The 19,020-nt window shown below is 42.9% G+C and overlaps 2 protein-coding genes across 3 annotated transcripts in view; one reads left to right on the plus strand and one right to left on the minus strand.

Annotated features, from left to right (window-relative positions):
• Positions 1 to 17,531, minus strand: cox18 (cytochrome c oxidase assembly factor COX18). Of its 2 annotated transcripts, none has more exons than XM_026185680.2 (7): positions 17,399 to 17,531; positions 9,019 to 9,400; positions 5,027 to 5,127; positions 4,762 to 4,916; positions 4,194 to 4,309; positions 4,010 to 4,117; positions 1 to 434 (listed from the first exon to the last, which is right to left on the minus strand). In XM_026185680.2, the coding sequence occupies exons 2-7, from the start codon at positions 9,382 to 9,384 to the stop codon at positions 273 to 275; spliced, it is 1,008 nt and encodes a 335-aa protein (XP_026041465.1). In that variant the 5' UTR covers positions 9,385 to 9,400; positions 17,399 to 17,531; the 3' UTR covers positions 1 to 272. The 2 variants fall into 2 exon arrangements, with proteins under 2 accessions (XP_026041465.1, XP_026041455.1); XM_026185670.2 differs by lacking the exon at positions 17,399 to 17,531 and adding an exon at positions 16,323 to 16,490.
• selenot2 (selenoprotein T, 2) overlaps positions 16,688 to 19,020 on the plus strand; it is an 11,835-nt gene continuing 9,502 nt past the window's right edge. The window contains exons 1-3 of the mRNA XM_026185690.2: positions 16,688 to 16,975; positions 17,421 to 17,531; positions 17,602 to 17,728. Coding sequence (XP_026041475.1) covers positions 16,773 to 16,975; positions 17,421 to 17,531; positions 17,602 to 17,728 — 441 coding nt within the window. The 5' untranslated portion in view covers positions 16,688 to 16,772. The remainder of the gene's footprint in view (positions 16,976 to 17,420; positions 17,532 to 17,601; positions 17,729 to 19,020) is intronic.

Genomic DNA, 19,020 nt, shown 5'->3' on the forward strand with positions numbered 1-19,020 from the left:
TTCACAGTCTGAAGTGACTTTATTTATGACCAGACAGACACATCTCAGATTAACATCAAACACTTTAAATATCTGAGGTGATCACATCATCGCAGACGTTTATCTGACTTTATAGGACTTTAAACTCTGACAGGAAGTTACAGTCAGCTGTTTTTGGTTTTTTTTTTTTTCCATCAGGTGGACCCAGGCAGCTAGTAAATATTAAACTGAGTCAGTTTGCTGTCCTCAACTTGTTTTGTAGGTGTTTGCAGCTGTATTATCTGACAGCGCGGTCATTTGCGGTATTTGGCGAAGAAGGCGGTCAGTAGGTCTCTGTATGGAGATGTCGAGTGAGGAGTCGACAGTTGCAAGAGTCGGCAGATTGAAGGAGAGCGAAGGAGGAGGTTGTGACTGAATCCCACCAGACTGGAAGCAAACCAGTACAGAGCCATGGACTGTGAGGAGAGACACAGTGAGACACTTTCAGAATAAAACACCTTAATCTGATTAATACACAGGAACATTCTTTCAAAATAAAACCCTGAACAGACACTTTAATCTGATGACCTGACAGGAATGCGGGAGCGACTCAACACGTTCAAACATTCGTTGACTTGGCAGATCTGAACATGAAACATTCCTCAGTCAGAGCTGTGTTTATGAACAGGAAACGAGGCAAATGCTGCTTCACTCACAAATGTCGGGAGAACGAGCTCACCAGTGTAAAGCTCGTAGGTGGCAGTACCGACATTTCACAGACTGTGGAGAGATTAAAAACTTTCACTTATATACAGATCAACTTAATCACCTAAACCATTCAGTGGCCATAATAATCTTTTACCTGTAAGAGATATAAGCCAATTAGAGCTCAGATCAGGCTCAGAGAGGGCGGGGCTATGACACTCATGATCAGCTGATGTGAAGGATGAAGAATGCCTTAGAATGCTTAGATTCCATCAAACGTTGGATGGCTGTAAATTTCCTCCAACTCAACGAGGGGAAAACTGAAGTCCTCGTATGTGCTCCAGACAGATTTGTATCCCAGATAGTGAAAGCCCTTGGTCCTCTTCCTGTGTATGTTAAATCCTCTATCAGGAATTTAGTTGTCACTTTTGACTCGACTCTCACATTGGATGGGCATGTGAATTCTCTGGTCTGGTCTTGTTTTTATTATTTAAGAAATGTGGCTAAGTTAAGCCCTATTTTATTTTGCCCTGAACTGGAGATAGCTATACATGCATTTATTTCCTCACGCTTGGACTATTGTAACTCTTTGTTTATGTGTCTAAGCAAAGGTTCTCTGGATCATCTGTAGGTTGTGCAAAACGCTGCAGCTAGACTTTTGACAAGATCCTCCAAGTATTCACATGTGACACCATTGCTATTTCAGCCACACTGGCTTCCTGTTGAATTTAGAGTACATTTTAAGGTCCTGGTCTTGATATTTCAATGGTCAATGGTAACTTTATTGTCCCTAATGGGAAATTGATTTGCAGTATGTCCGTACAAACAAACAGACAACCAACACATCACATACACTCACCAAAATAATATAAGCCTGATAAAACAACCTAGATTTTTCATCAAAAAAGTGCAATGTGCAATGGCAACAACACTTATGGTTTAGTGTTATTAACTATGATAATAGCACTAGGTACAAAAGACAATCTATATCTCTTTGTCTTCACTGCAGGCACTTTATAACGACGATCTCATGGAAGCAGTTGAAAATCATTAAAGAGTTGTGTTCAGGACCTCTGTCCTGAATACAACAGGACAGAGGTCGCCTTCCTCAGTACCTGCCTGTTATAAAAGTCCACAACCTGGACCTGAGACCTCCCTGAAATATTGCCAGCCACTTTAACCAGGTTGTTAAGTCTGGTCTTATTATTCAGGGACATATTACCGTACCAAGCAATGATACAGAAAGTTAAAACAGATTCAATAAAACTTTTATAAAAAAAGAGTCATCATTTCAGATGAAACATTAAAACCTCTCAACCTCCTTAAAAAGTACAGTCTTTGTTGAACCTTTTTCACTGTAGCAGCAAGATGTGACTCAAAGGACAGGGTCTTATCAAGAACAACCCCCAAATACTTATAACTGTCCACTAGGGCTGCTCAATTAATCGAATTTTAATCACGATTACGATCTGGGCTTTCAACGATCATTAAAAATGACTGAGCCGATTATTAGCCCCTCCCTCATTTATCCGCGACACCTTAAAGGCCGGTCCGTGAAAATATTGTCGGGCATAAACCGGTCCGTGGCGCAAAAAAGGTTGGAGACCGCTGATTAAGAGGACCCGAGGGAAGCTCGGAAAGCTAAGCAGAAGTTATTTGGAGAGTGACTGCCGTTGGTTGAAAAGAGAGTTTAAAAAAAAAAAAAACTTCAGTGGTGTTGCACACTATTTTATATTATTTTTTTAAAGTCATTGTTAACCCTTTAAAGCCGGTCAGAGCAGCACGCTCCGTTTTGCGTAACTATTTTTAAATCCCTGTAGAACCTGAACCGTGTAAGCTAGCGCAATAATTTGTTTTGCATATGAAACCGGAGGAGTTGTACTTACATCTTATGCCATCAGCTTGTCCTCGGTCACGGTTTCGTTCCACATATAGCTTTGCAAAAATTGCATAAAAAGCGCTTGCAGGAACAAAAACATAATATTCCAGAAACACGCTTTGCCGTTCCAATCAGCTGTTCGTAACACTTCCCACAGTGAAATGATGCACATGCTGTTTTCTTTGCAAATTTGCATCATAGGATTGTTTTTTGTTTTTCCTGCAGTGTATATAAAAATTGCTGTATCTCCAAAATAAAACTATGAAGACACTCAAAATAAATTTCCTGTGGTGGGAAACTATTTTTTGCAACTTTATTGTATTTAAAGTTTTGAGGGATAAACCTCTTAAATTTCTCCAAGTAGAAATATATGTAAACAAAACAAAAGCAATTTTCAATTTTTTTTGTAGTTTATTGCACTTTTTTGCAATTTATATAATTACTATGGACTTAATGCATACATATTATTAAAATATGGGCTATAACAGTTGTATTGATGTATAGCAACTTGAAATGCTCCCACAAATGGCACTACAGCATGTAAAAAAAAAAAAAAAAGCTCTGGTGGACTTGGTTCTATAGTAGGTCTTAAAGGGTTAAATAAATATCGTCAAATAATCGTGATCTCAATTTCAGTGAAAATAATTGTGATTATCATTTTTGCCATAATCGAGCAGCCCTACTGTCCACCAGTTCAATGGTTCAGTTTAGAGCCTTGCATGGACTGGCACCAGCCTACATCTCCGATCTGCTACAGCCCTATATCCCTAGCAGGTCCCTGAGGTCATCTGATCAGGGCTTACTTGCTATAAAACAGACTAAGATGAGAACTAAGGGTGACAGAGCTTTTGCCACTGTGGCCCCGAGACTGTGGAACGCTCTCCCTCATACATTAAGATCTGTGGACTCGGTAGTTGTTTTTAAAAAACTCAAAACTCACCTTTTTTAAGACTGTTTTTGGTTAAATTTCTGACTGTTTTATATTGTCTGTTTTACCCTTTTATTATTTATTATCCTATGTGCAGCACTTTGTGACTCTGTCTAGAAAGGTGCTATATAAATAAAATTATATTTATTTATTTATTTAATGCCATTTTTGTCTCATGTTAACCAGCTTACTACACCTTCATCACCTGCATATTTGTGCTGTGTGAATGAATAAGACTCAGTCTCCATGTGTCCCATGGTGTCCCATTTGATCACAGATCAAATTCAAGTTCTTGTTCAGGTTGAATGGGACGTGTAGTGGTCGGGAAATGAGGGCGGTCCAGGTGTACACATGTCTAAGTGGGCTGTAATGTGTAAAGGTTATTTTCCCTGCAGGTGTAGTACGCATGTTTTATGATTAAAATGTTTTTCTTTTTTGTAAATTTCAGCTTGTAACTTTTTTCCTGAATGTCAAATGGCTGTTCTGACCTGGTCTAAGACCTCAGGCAGACAATGTGATGGACTACACCTTAAACTCACAGAGGGCACCGTGGCAGCGATTGGGATCATCAGCAGAGAAAATCCTCTAACGGTGTTCAAGACCAGCCGCTGGGTTCGAGACGCTGCGACTCTCTGCAGAGAAAAGACCTGAAGAAGAAGTGCACAGGAAGCTTAGATTGATTACACCACTGATCAGCTAATTACATACTGCTGACAAACTGACCTCTACGATGAGCAGGTTGGCGAGTCCCAGACAGACAGGTAGGATCAAGGTGGAGTCCGGTATGGTGAGGTCAGGGAACCACAGAGCACCTCCTGCTGCCAGCGCCCCCTGCAGGTCTGCAGGAAAAACAGAGGTCCTGGATTGGGAGTGGTGTAGACTACATCCTGGACCAGGTAAAAGTCACGGTACTATGCATGACTCTTGAGCAGGTGCACCAATTTTTCGAAGTTTGCAAACATATAGGTAAATATATTATGCAGCCTGTTTCAGTTGTTTTTTTCTCTGTGCCTTAAGCATTTCTCTTTGTCTCTTATTCATGATATCAGCCTGTTTGTGTGCAGTTTGTCACGCAGTATGTCTGCTAGCTGAAGCTCCAGCTGCTGTACGTCGCAGGGAGGGAAAAGAATGAGCGCGTAAGAGAACTATCGCACAAGAGCACTTAACAAAAATACAGGAAAGTCAAAAATTTTAAGACATGAGGGGTGGCTCAAGACTTTTGCACAGTACTGTATCCTACCTCATAATTTTGGGCTGGGTTAGGTTAGTTTCATTTGGTCCAGGTTCTTACCAGACTGATCCAGGCTCAGATTTCGGAGAGCCAGAGACAGACTGATCCAGAGTGGCAGCTGAACCCAGACCAGCAGACTGGCTTTGAAGGGGTGACAGTTATCTCTGACGTAGAGCTGAGAGACGATCCGCCGCAGGTTCTTCTTGAACTGGAACCTGGCAGGAGGACAGACTGACTGGTTGTATGCTGTCTATTGGATGTTTTTTTTTTGTTTCTTTGAATGTATTTGTTTGTTGTTGTTTTAAGTCTGTTAGTTGTGTCTCACCGGCTCTCTCTCTCCGTCCAGCTTCTCTCTCTTGCTGTGACTGACACTTCATAGCGTAGTCTCTTGGCCAGCTCAGAGATTTCAGCCTGTAGTGCCTCCACCTGCACATCACCTGAAGGTTACTATGGTTAGATTCTGGGGGGTTGGTTAATAATAGTTAGTTTTGTGGGTTTTTCATTGCAGGAACTAAGGGGCTGCTTTAGATAAAGCTTACATCTTTGCTCTGACCAACTGGAACTTTTTTGGGACATCTCACGGGGGAAAAAAGCACCTTAAATAAACGGATGCTTCTGACTAGATAAACTCAGAGGCAGCTGCAGAGTATTCCTCCAAAACATGATGAGGTAAAGTAAAGTAACTTAAAGGCGGTTAAAAGCTGATGTGTCAGCTGAGATTCTCAGAGGCTTCCTTTTTCATTTCAGTTTAAAAGGACACGAGGAGGAGGACGAGGAGGACAGAATTCGTGGGAGAGAAGGGGGAGGGAAAAATGTCTGGATTCCTGAAATATTTCTTCTCTCTGAGGACAAACTACAGTCTGATTTAAGGTCAGATGTAGAGACGTGGGAGTGCTGGATTTTCTTTTAGAAGCACAAAGATGGATTAGAGGCGGCAAAAACATCATGAGACCCTCAAACTCTGACCTGAGATCATGTGACCAGCATTAAGTATGTTGGATGAGTCTGTGGACACAGACAGACCTTTCCCCTCTTACTGACCACTCAAAGTATTTTAAACCATCAAACATGTTTAAGTCTGCTTTCATGCAGTGAAAGAAAGGGTCTGCACTCTGCACTCATCCGCCTCACCTACAGCCAGAAACAGGATCACACAGGAAGAACGAGCTGAAGCAGCAACCTTGTCATTGTGAGGTGACTCTGGTAACTACTGCAATGACACTGCACAGATGACCTTCAACAGCTACAGTGGGGCAAAAGAGTATTTAGTCAGCCACCGATTGTGCAAGTTCCCCCACTTAAAATGATGACAGAGGTCAGTAATTTGCACCAGAGGTACACTTCAACTGTGAGAGACAGAATGTGGAAAAAAAAAATCCATGAATCCACATGGTAGGATTTGTAAAGAATTTATTCGTAAATCAGGAAAATAAGTATTTGGTCAATAACAAAAATACAACTCAATACTTTGTAACATAACCTTTGTTGGCAATAACAGAGGTCAAACGTTTACTATAGGTCTTTACCAGGTTTGCACACACAGTAGCTGGTATTTTGGCCCATTCCTCCATGCAGATCTTCTCGAGAGCAGTGATGTTTTGGGGCTGTCGCCGAGCAACACGGACTTTCAACTCCCGCCACAGATTTTCTATGGGGTTGAGGTCTGGAGACTGGCTAGGCCACTCCAGGACTTTCAAATGCTTCTTACAGAGCCACTCCTTTGTTGCCCGGGCGGTGTGTTTTGGATCATTGTCATGTTGGAAGACCCAGCCTCGTTTCATCTCAAAGTTCTCACTGATGGAAGGAGGTTTTGGCTCAAAATCTCACGATACATGACCCCATTCATTCTGTCCTTAACACGGATCAGTCGTCCTGTCCCCTTGGCAGAAAAACAGCCCCATAGCATGATGTTTCCACCCCCATGCTTCACAGTAGGTATGGTGTTCTTGGGATGCAACTCTGTATTCTTCTTCCTCCAAACACGACGAGTTGAGTTTATACCAAAAAGTTCTACTTTGGTTTCATCTGACCACATGACATTCTCCCAATCCTCTGCTGTATCATCCATGTGCTCTCTGGCAAACTTCAGACGGGCCTGGACATGCACTGGCTTCAGCAGCGGAACACGTCTGGCACTGCGGGATTTGATTCCCTGCCGTTGTAGTGTGTTACTGATGGTGACCTTTGTTACTTTGGTCCCAGCTCTCTGCAGGTCATTCACCAGGTCCCCCCGTGTGGTTCTGGGATCTTTGCTCACCGTTCTCATGATCATTTTGACCCCACGGGATGAGATCTTGCGTGGAGCCCCAGATCGAGGGAGATTATCAGTGGTCTTGTATGTCTTCCATTTTCTGATGATTGCTCCCACAGTTGATTTTTTCACACCAAGCTGCTTGCCTATTGTAGATTCACTCTTCCCAGTCTGGTGCAGGTCTACAATACTTTTCCTGGTGTCCTTCGAAAGCTCTTTGGTCTTGGCCATGGCGGAGTTTGGAGTCTGACTGTTTGAGGCTGTGGACAGGTGTCTTTTATACAGATGATGAGTTCAAACAGGTGCCATTCATACAGGTAACGAGTGGGGGACAGAAAAGCTTCTTACAGAAGACGTTACAGGTCTGTGAGAGCCAGAGATTTTCCTTGTTTGAGGTGACCAAATACTTATTTTCCACCCTAATTTACGTATAAATTCCTTACAAATCCTACCATGTGAATTCATGGATTTTTTTTCCACATTCTGTCTCTCACAGTTGAAGTGTACCTCTGGTGCAAATTACTGACCTCTGTCATCATTTTAAGTGGGGGAACTTGCACAATCGGTGGCTGACTAAATACTTTTTTGCCCCACTGTACAAGATGGTGGCTCTGACATCCCACCTGACGAAGACCCTGGAGCGGCTGGTCCTGGCTCAGCTTCGGCGCCTTGTGAGCTCATCACTGGACCCACTTCAGTTTGCCTACCAGCCTGGCATTGGAGCGGATGATGCCGTCATCCACCTCCTACATCGCTCCCTCTCTCACTTGGAGACCGCTGGTAGCACTGTGAGAATCATGTTCTTTGATTTCTCCAGTGCCTTTAACACCATTCTGCCCACAGTCCTGAAGGACAAGCTGGAGAACTCTGGAGTGGATCATCACCTCACCACATGATTCTGGACTACCTCACCGACGGACCAGAGTATGTGAGAACTCAGGGCTGTGTGTCGGACAGGGTCGTCTGCAGTACGGGGCCCCACAGGGAACGGTTCTAGCTCCGTTCCTCTTCACCATCTACACTGCAGACTTCTCCCATAGCTCCACCCAGTGCTTCCTGCAGAAGTTCTCTGATGACTCTGCAATAGTCTGCCTCATCACTGATGGGGACGACAGGGAGTACAGAGAACTGACCCAAGGCTTTGTGGACTGGTGCCAGCTGAACTACCTCCACATCAACACCAGTAAAACCAAGGAGCTGGTGGTAGACTTCCACAGGCACAAACATCCTCCACTGCAACCACTGAACATCCAAGGTATGGACATTGAGGCTGTAGACAGCTACAGGTACCTTGGTGTTCATCTGAACAATAAACTGGACTGGATTCATAATTCAGACGCCCTCTACAGGAAAGGGCAGAGCAGGCTGTACCTGCTGCGGAGACTCAGGTCTTTTGGAGTGGAGGGCCCACTCCTGAAGACTTTCTATGACTCTGTGGTGGCCATCTTTTACGGTGTGGTTTGCTGGGGTGGCAGCATCTCTGCTGGGGACAGGAAGAGACTGAACAGGCTGATCCGAAGGGGCCAGCTCTGTTCTAGGATGCCCTCTGGACCCAGTGGAGGTGTTGAGTGACAGGAGAATGGTGGCCAAGCTGTCATCCCTGTAGGACAACATCTCCCACCCCATGCAGGAGACTTTGACAGCACTGAGCAGCTCCTTCAGTGGCTGCGACACCCACGATGTGGGACGGAGAGATTTCACAGGTCTTTGCTCCCCACTGCTATCAGACTCCACAACAAAGACTTCAACTGATCAAACACACACATCCACACATCCACACATGTGCAATAAGACTAAGTGCAATGCTCTTTTTCCAACAAAGTTGTATTTCTACTCAGTTGTATAAAGCATTTGTATTCTATTTTTATCCTATTGTATATAGTATTTTATTCTATTCTGTACAGTTGTGTACAGTACCTTATTCTTATTGTGTTCCAGTGTGCTCCAGTTTTTGCTATGTAACTTTGCACTGTCCACTTTCTGCGGTGACAAAACAAGTTTCCCACGTGTGGGACTAATAAAGGTTATCTTATCTTATCTTATATGTGAAGCCCTGCGTCACTGACCTTAGAGATGACAACCAGCTGGTAGGCAGCGAGCGGCAGAGTGACGAGCGTCCTCACTGACAGCGTCGCTACGCAGATGCTAAACCACCATGGCAACCCGCTCGCCTCCTGTACGCTCACCAGGAGCTGTTCACACAGGTGAACTGGGGTCGAGTCCGCCAGGCTGCTGTACCACCCACCTGCAGCATCGCTGCTGCCACCTGACAGGGCCCGCACACCTGACACGTGTGCCCCCCCTCCTGATCTATGGAGGTAGTTGCCAGGAGAGGTGATGACAGGTGGAAGTGACTTCCTGTAGATCACAGCTGAGCAGAATCCTCGTATGGGAAGGCTGAAGATCCTCGACGAGCCCCCCACACTTAACATGGTAACCCTCACAGGCCTGAAATGATGACACAGAAAGGACGGCCGTAAAATATCATATGACTGCAACAGGAACCAGGATGGAGTGAAATATGAAGTCCATGTGTAGGAGACCACGCTGAAGGGAAGGATGAGACTCCTCTTCATCTTCCATCATGAGCAGATTATTTACAGGTTATTACAATTGGTGAAGCAACTGTGAGCTCAAGGTTTTGGAGTGATCGATTTATCGATGAGAAACCTTCCTCAGAGATCAGAAACATTTCAGGACTTCACCTGTTTGCCAACAAACAAACGTGAGTGTGATCGGTGTTCCAGGTGAGCTCTCTCCGTGTTGCAGATGTTGCGTCGTTTTCACTGGATGTCGTCTCTGTCTCTGGTTCATGAGGTTTGACAAGACAAAAATGGGCTCCATGTCCAGCTCGTTCAAATGCATACCCATATCAATATTCTAGAGCTGGGTGATATAAGATTTTTTCATATCACGATATGTTTTTTTCATTTCAGGCGATAACGATATATATCACGATATAAGCCAAATAACTATATTTGTAAGATTTAAATGTGCCGTTGCTCACAAGTGAAATGTGAAATAATCAGCAGCTTGTTTTTATTTAAATATTTATTTCCCATAATAAGTTCAACAGGGTAGATGTACTTAAGGAACATGAGACTTTTTCAGATAAATAAAGGCAAATATTGCAAACTACACAAAAGGCAGCCGCTGAAGCGTTTAAGTTTCAAAATAGAACAAACGAAACAGACTACTAAATTGTCAATTCCACTTAGAAACAAAATATTAATTCTAAAAATAAATCTTAGTTTGTTTTACAGAAGAACAGACAAAATTGACTAACTTTTGTCAATATCAAATAAACTGAGAACTAAAAGGAAATTCTCAATCTCTCCTTGTTGTATAGCTGAGCTTTTCAAACAGTTTTAACAGTTACTTTAGTCTGACAAAAGCCGAATGACGAATTAGCGCTTAAAGTCAGAGACTGAGGCTACGTCCACACATACACGGGCATTTTTGAAAACGGAGATTTTCCGTTTTCGTTTTAAAAAATAATCCCGTCCACACATAAAGGCAGAAATGAAGGAAAATGCTGCTATGAACATGCCAAAGCAGCAGGTGGAGCTAGATTCCTAACCGTGCAGAAATGTTGGCCAATCAGAAGTCTAGAAGCCTCGGTGGGAAAAAGTAAACAAAGCTGGGGCATAGAAGCTAGTGATGTGCAATACCACTGATTTCCTTTCCGATCCCAAGTACTTTTCAGGGTGGTATCGACGATACTGATCCGATACCGATACTTTATACAAAAAAACGTATTTTATTTATTTATCTCAAATTATAGCGTCATAATGATTACAGGACATCAGATTACTTGTTCTTATCACTTAATAATGCAGAGTTCATCATATAGAAATAAAAAAAAACTGAAGTTGTGCGCTATTTGAACACGTTGCCTGCCTGCAGCACTAAAGGACTCTGTGAGAGACGTCTGTCTCGCCCTAGCAGCACCTGTCCCTCTCCTCCTCTTCAGTTCGTCTCAACATACGCGCCTCATATTCTGTGATATGATTTACTCTGAGGTGTTTGACAAGGTTAGTGATGTTGCCACAACCAAACATGCCAACCCTCCCGATTTTTCCGGGAGAATCCCGGAGCCACCATTCTCCCGAATTTCCACCTGGACAACAAAATTGAAAAACCATATTGCAGAATTCATAGCGCGGCCGAGCCAATTCCAGTTTCCAACAATGGCGGCAGCTACTTAGTTTTAATATTACTCTTCTTTCTCTTTCTGGGTCGCAAAAAAAACCCAACTTTTAACATGTTTTCAGGTGAGAATGTAGCTGTGTAAACTTCAAATATCTGAGCCGATCAACACATCGTCTTCAAACCCCCGCAGGCTTTCACTACTTGGGTTAAACATGATATATAAGTCACTTTGATAACTTAAAAATGTTATTGTTTGGCTTTTTCAGTGTTTTGTTTGTTCGTGAGTAAATCGGTTTGGCTGAGATTAAAGTTATTAGATTAGATTAAATTAAATTTAACTTTATTAATCCCACAGGTGTGTTCCTCCGGGGTTTTCACACTGCTGAATAAACATCAAACAGAAAACTAATTAAAGAAAGTGTGAGACGGTCGAGAGTTTATGCCAGCGCCCGGTTATATTTTAGATAGCAAGGAGCAGACGGCTGAGTTTCACTCCACCGAGGGAACTCAAGACGTACTACCCGGCTTTCTTTAGACCGCGAAGGGCGGGTCCTCAGGTGGAAGCAGCCTCTGAATTTGGACACCCCCGCTGTTTCGGTGACATTTAACGTATTTTATCTGATAAATAAACCCTGTAAAATGTGCCCTTTTGATTGTCTCCCTAATTCTGAGGTCTCAAGGTTGGGAAAGTATAGCCACAACACCTCACTCTTGGAGCACTTTTTTGCCACATGTATCGCAAACCATGTCTCAGCTGTTTGTGGAGGTAAAATACGTCTGCACAATTAGGCTCAGCCATTGTTGTGAGTGCGCGCGCCAAGGGGCTGCGAGCCATTTATACAGCCGTATTTCGCACATGACTATGAAAGGCAGAAGACGGCAAAGAGGGTTCAGTGGGGCAAAAAAGTATTTAGTCAGCCACCGATTGTGCAAGTTCCCCCACTTAAAATGATGACAGAGGTCAGTAATTTGCACCAGAGGTACACTTCAACTGTGAGAGACAGAATGTGGAAAAAAAAAAATCCATGAATCCACATGGTAGGATTTGTAAAGAATTTATTCGTAAATCAGGAAAATAAGTATTTGGTCAATAACAAAAATACAACTCAATACTTTGTAACATAACCTTTGTTGGCAATAACAGAGGTCAAACGTTTACTATAGGTCTTTACCAGGTTTGCACACACAGTAGCTGGTATTTTGGCCCATTCCTCCATGCAGATCTTCTCGAGAGCAGTGATGTTTTGGGGCTGTCGCCGAGCAACACGGACTTTCAACTCCCGCCACAGATTTTCTATGGGGTTGAGGTCTGGAGACTGGCTAGGCCACTCCAGGACTTTCAAATGCTTCTTACGGAGCCACTCCTTTGTTGCCCGGGCGGTGTGTTTTGGATCATTGTCATGTTGGAAGACCCAGCCTCGTTTCATCTTCAAAGTTCTCACTGATGGAAGGAGGTTTTGGCTCAAAATCTCACCATACATGGCCCCATTCATTCTGTCCTTAACACGGATCAGTCGTCCTGTCCCCTTGGCAGAAAAACAGCCCCATAGCATGATGTTTCCACCCCCATGCTTCACAGTAGGTATGGTGTTCTTGGGATGCAACTCAGTATTCTTCTTCCTCCAAACACGACGAGTTGAGTTTATACCAAAAAGTTCTACTTTGGTTTCATCTGACCACATGACATTCTCCCAATCCTCTGCTGTATCATCCATGTGCTCTCTGGCAAACTTCAGACGGGCCTGGACATGCACTGGCTTCAGCAGCGGAACACGTCTGGCACTGCGGGATTTGATTCCCTGCCGTTGTAGTGTGTTACTGATGGTGACCTTTGTTACTTTGGTCCCAGCTCTCTGCAGGTCATTCACCAGGTCCCCCCGTGTGGTTCTGGGATCTTTGCTCACCGTTCTCATGATCATTTTGACCCCACAGGATGAGATCTTGCGTGGAGCCCCAGATCGAGGGAGATTATCAGTGGTCTTGTATGTCTTCCATTTTTTGATGATTGCTCCCACAGTTGATTTTTTCACACCAAGCTGCTTGCCTATTGTAGATTCACTCTCCCAGTCTGGTGCAGGTCTACAATACTTTTCCTGGTGTCCTTCGAAAGCTCTTTGGTCTTGGCCATGGCGGAGTTTGGAGTCTGACTGTTTGAGGCTGTGGACAGGTGTCTTTTATACAGATGATGAGTTCAAACAGGTGCCATTCATACAGGTAACGAGTGGGGGACAGAAAAGCTTCTTACAGAAGACGTTACAGGTCTGTGAGAGCCAGAGATTTTCCTTGTTTGAGGTGACCAAATACTTATTTTCCACCCTAATTTACGAATAAATTCTTTACAAATCCTACCATGTGAATTCATGGATTTTTTTTTCACATTCTGTCTCTCACAGTTGAAGTGTACCTCTGGTGCAAATTACTGACCTCTGTCATCATTTTAAGTGGGGGAACTTGTACAATCGGTGGCTGACTAAATACTTTTTTGCCCCACTGTAGCTGTTGAATGTAGACAATCCGAATGTTATAGTTTCTTTCCACTGTGTTGCTGTTAATGATAAACTACAAATTAACCCTAAATTACTAAAAACATCAATATTTTAATGTGAGAATCGATTCTAGAACATAAATGACTGGTATCGGAGGAATCGATATTTCAGGATCAATCCGCACATCACTAATAAAAGCAGAACCGGGTCGTATGTGTGGAGGGACAGTAACTGTGTGTATATGTAAGCATTTAAACACTGCAGAGAGTAGAATTAACAGTAACAGTATTGTAGAAATTCATTTCACCGACACAATAACGTGGCGCACAGTGTGACGTCAAAAAATGCGCACATTTTTGATGCTGTGTTTTCTCCGTTTTTCTAGTCCACACGTAAATACAAAAACGGAGTTTTCAAAAATATCCACCCTGGCCGGAGTTTTTAAAAATCTTCGTTTTCAGTGACCAAAAACGCCGTTTACGTGTGGACGAAAGGTGCAAACGCATAGAAAAAATCTGCATTTTCAAAAATACCCGGGTACGTGTGGACATAGCCTGAGCATGCACCAGTTTATTGTATTTCCAGACTTGCTTTCGGCACAATTTACAGTGAACGCTACTCTGTTTTTTGTCAGACTTGAAATAGCCGAAATACCTTCACACTATGGAACTTCTATGGCTCTTCCGTTCGACAATCTCTCCGGCATTGGAACCATCATCTGTTTTCTCTTCCGAGCGTGGTCACGCTCGGTTGATTTTTCTAGTCGGCAAACTCATTTCCTCCATTACCCGGGCGGTACGGTGGCTGGCTGCTGTACGTAACAAGTCACTTCACGTCACGTGACGCTGCGGCTGTGATTGGTTCGGCTCTGCGCTACTTAATTTGGATTGGCTGTTCTTTTTTTTCTTTTTTTTAAGAGGATAAGAGCGGCAAGGTCTATCGCAATAGTTTAATTTTTCTATCAAGAAAAAGTTATATCGCAATACATATCGTTATCGTTCTATCGCCCAGCTCTACAATATTCTCATCAGACCACAATTCAATTATTTGAATTTTTTTTTTTTTTTTTAAATCAAAAAGTCTTCCACCTAGTCTCACACCTCTGTCCTTCTGTAACTTAAATAACAAGCCAACATTTTCCTCATGACGCTACAGACAAAGCCTCAAGTTTACCTGCAAACATCCTGTTCACCTGTCAGCTGTTTAACACCTGCTGATCACGGAGAGTGGAATATGTAAACGGATCAGGTAGCTGTGAAGATCAGCTGCTATTATTTGGCACAGGGGAAAGTGGGGTGATTTGGTTTTTGATTGTTGCGTATGAACAGTTATAGAAAAGTCTGAAAACATTTCACAGATGTGTTAGAGATTTGGTAAGCTAGACTGTGAGTCGATACTCAAAACTGTTGGATGATGCCTTTTTTCAAAATGGTGTTGTTGGGGTAATTTGTGCCAAGGGGCCACACTTATGAATATTTTAAACATATTATTTTATTGTAACTGTAGATTGTATTTTTATAGTTTTCCACTGTGACATTCTTAATTTCAGACCAAAAACAGAAACAGACCCTCATGCCACAGAGTTATAATAGAGAGAGTTTACTGAGTGAATGAGGTGGAGAAGGGAAGTCCATTCATCAGGTGGCGAGGAAGATCAACATCCAGGATGACATTAAAATGATACATGGAAAAGAAGAAGATGGATGGTGTAAAAGTGAATATGTAAAGCTAGCTAATATATAATATAACGTAATATAATGTTTGTGCTTTTGTTTTAGTAACTTACTGTGTGACCAGACGTGAATGTTGCAAACGGAAACTAGCTTGATGTAACAAAAGACGCAAGAAAACTGCAAACTACTGATAATGGAGAAAAGGGAGAGAAAAACAATAGTAGAAAAATGAATGGCTCTAGCTACAGTCGACAGGGGAATAAGCTCTTACGTTGGTTCGTTGTCTGATACACGGCAAGGAATAATAAAAGTCATTCAACAACCATCAGTTCTGGCCTTCTCAGTTCGGCTGGATGCTACAGATGGAAATGCCATCAAGTCTTTGACACAACATCTAAAAGGCACTAGCAGCCTTTATATGTTCGTTTCTTTGTGAATACTCAAAAGCCAGTTCATGCACAAAGAAATTAGATTTTGATCCAGCTGGCAGGGATATCACATGCAAAAGCAGGTTTGGCTAAGTGTGCATTTATTAAGAAAAAGTAATAGAGAATATTCATAATTATTTCCCATAGAGAAAATGTGCATAAAACCATTAACCGCATCACAAAAACTTGGTGGTAGAGCCAGAAGGGAGCAGTGAGTAGCATCAACAGCTGGGATGTTATGGAGTAGGCCAGATTTGTGAAGACAACTGCAGTTAATTTCGTCTTCATTTGAATGTCATTTTGTTCTGAACATGTCAGAACATTTTTACTGCTCAACATCCTGAAATATGTGTACATGTTTTAGTTGGACATTACGGTCGCTTTAAAATCACTTTAAGTAAAAACTGGCACAACTCACCCCACTCTCCCCTACATTAATTAAAGACATCTCATGCGTTCTCCTGTTAACAGCTCGATATTGCATCTTTTTTTTAATGAACTTTATTTAGAACAATAACAATGACAATCTCAGAGACAAGCGACATATTGAATCATTCAGAACAGAATCACACCTCCTTTTTCTTTTCTTCGATATTGCAATCTTTAACATGACCGTACAGCGGAAACGTACCTGTGTGACGTCAGCCGTTAGGTGCTCTGTGCTCGGGGTCAGAGGCTGAATAAATCATTAAATCCCCGATTTTATTTGCTTGTATCTGTTCTATCACCTTGGCGCCTCCAACCACACGCTACGCTGTGTCCCACGTTTATGACGTTACACTGTTTACCACTTTGTGTCGGGTGAATGTGACGTCACTATGTGATTATAGATGAGTAAAAAAAAACAACCCCCCCCCCCCCCTTCACCGCACCGCTGATGTTTCAGATAAAAAAATTTCAGATTATCTAAACACGAACCAGCTTTATCGCTCCAATCAAAATATTTAAAGCCCGCTGAATATGTATCAAAAACCGTCATTTTTCCCGCCGGACGTTTCTTTTAATGTGAAAGAGCAGAGCGGAAGCGTGGCATCAGCGAATGTAGTTCTGCTTCCGATTCCTGTGTTTGACTACTGCAGTCATGGCGGAGTACAGCCAGACTGGCCTTCTGGTGGCCCTGTTCCTCTTCACGGCGCTCACCCTCCGGGACATTTATGTCGGAAGGTCGAGCTCGCAGAGTGGGCACCAACCACCCGACAACCCTGCCGTCTTCCCGGACACGGAACCGGGAAAGCCCGCTAAGGCGGCGATCTACAGCGGCCCCGTACTGCGGTTCCAGTACTGGTGAGTTAACGCAGAAGCTAACGGAGGCTAGCGGTGAGCATCCGTGAGAATGACCGAGGTGAAGAGAAACTAAAGACAGGGTGGGTGAAAATCTAAACACAAACCATCGACAATACGAGTTAAGTTGGCGTGATCTACGGCGCCAGCGCTAACTAGCGGTGAATACTTGTCGTTAACGAGCTTCGGGTAACCCAACTTTGCTCATTTGGTCGGTTGGAATTTGGAGACTACCCGGATTTTGTTGGCTGATCAAGTTCGAGTTGCTTCGCTTCTGACCATCTAATTGGACACCTTAAGGCAGGTGTTCTTGTCTTCAACGTCCGTCTTTCGGGAAAATAAAAAAAAATACACCTGATAATTGATCGGCTAATGTTATTGTGTGTGACAGTGTGTGTGTGTGTAAGTGTGACAGATTATAATCACCTAACTGATGTGCTTCTTTCAGTATCTCCTGAGGTTACAGTAAAGTCTTCCAGGATTACTCTCAGGCCATCAGTGAGGTGTACCCGGACATCCGCATCCAAGGCGAGAACTACCCTCCCACTGGCTTCAGCAGGTGAGGTGCTCCGTCTGTAAACTCTGTCCCCAGCCTCTACAGCTGTGTCTAACCTGCCTCCTCCCGTCAGGTGTGCGGCTCAGCTGATCTCGTATCTGAAGCTGCTCTCCATTTTGGTTATCGTCAGTGGTCAGAACCCCTTCTCGCTTCTCCACCTCCAGACGCCACCTGCCTGGACCTGGAGTCAGAACAACAAGGTACCAGCACTTAGCAGATAGCACATGTGCATAGCTCGGTGATTGGCTGTTTGTTAGTGGTTCTTGATTGGTGCTGCCTGAGCCGCTGTTCAATACTGATAATGTTTAATCACAAACTGATGACACATACAGGCAAACTCCACCCACACTGTTGTTTCAGGTGGGACTTACTAATGACAGTAAATCTACCATTCCATCAACATGCTCGTCCACTGTTTCCATGTCACGCTTTGCCTCTCCAAAATGTGAAATGTACACGCTTGCAGAAGTTGCAGTAATCTGTAGTACCAGCAGAAGGAGACGTTTTATTTCAAGCCAACATGAATATAATCACAGCAACGTGTTTATACAGACATTTACATGGAAATACATATTAGCATAGTATAATGGATTTTGCTGATTAAGGACCCTGGAATTAATGTTTTTTTGCTCTCTACTGACTTGACTTTAAATACATTAGCTCCCCCTGCTGGTAATCCAATTTTTACATGGGTGTGTAAATGGATACAGTGGACTAGCGTGCCTATTACACATTTTGCCGTGACATCAGAGCTACTGGAACATGCCCACCTGCTGTGAAAAAAACATTACTGGAGTCCTTTGCTCTCCATTCATTCTTCAAACATCTGCAAGTATAACTTATCCAAAGAGCCAGATAGTCGCTGTGCTATCTGATGCACTAATCAGTGCTGGTTATGGATCCAACAGGTGAGCTCAAGTCTCTTAACGCTGAAGCTCTTTTTCCATTAGTGCCTGCTCAAATCAACTCTGCACGGTTCATCACTGTTTGCCGGGTTTTGCATCAGGTCACAGCACCTGGTACTTTTTTTTTTTTTTTTTTTTTTTTTGTAACTGCTTTCCCAGGATTCCAATCGATCCGGGCAGGTACTAAAATGTGACATCGTCTGACTGCATGCCACTGATTGGCTGGTCAGTAGTATCGTTCGATGAGTCTGAGAGTGTGTCACTCACGAAAATCTAAACCACCATATTTTTTTTTTAATTAGAATTAGAATTCAACTTTATTGTCATTGCACATGCACAGGTACAGGGCAACGAAATGCAGTTTGCATCCATCCAGAAGTGCTTTAGCCATGATATAGATATATTACAATATATATTAGCAATAATATAGATATGTAAGTATATTACAGAAATGGGTCTATTGTGGTATGTTATAATGTACACGGTGTGAAGTATGTTATGAATACTGTACAACTATAAGTATGTACAGGCTGTAGTGAGTACAAGCTATGTACAGGATATAAATATGAAATAAAAAAACTATACAG

This window comes from Astatotilapia calliptera, chromosome 2, assembly GCF_964374335.1.
Source record: "Astatotilapia calliptera chromosome 2, fAstCal68.1, whole genome shotgun sequence".
Classification (NCBI taxonomy): domain Eukaryota; kingdom Metazoa; phylum Chordata; class Actinopteri; order Cichliformes; family Cichlidae; genus Astatotilapia; species Astatotilapia calliptera.

Coding starts and splice junctions, on each gene's coding strand:
- cox18 (XM_026185680.2), bottom strand. CDS start 9,384: ATGTTAAGTGTGGGGGGCTCGTCGAGGATCTTCAGCCTTCCCATACGA. Junction 4,917..5,026: donor TGGACGGAGAGAGAGAGCCG/GTGAGACACAAC, acceptor TCCTCCTGCCAG/GTTCCAGTTCAAGAAGAACC. Junction 435..4,009: donor TCGCTGCCACGGTGCCCTCT/GTGAGTTTAAGG, acceptor CTCTCCTCACAG/TCCATGGCTCTGTACTGGTT.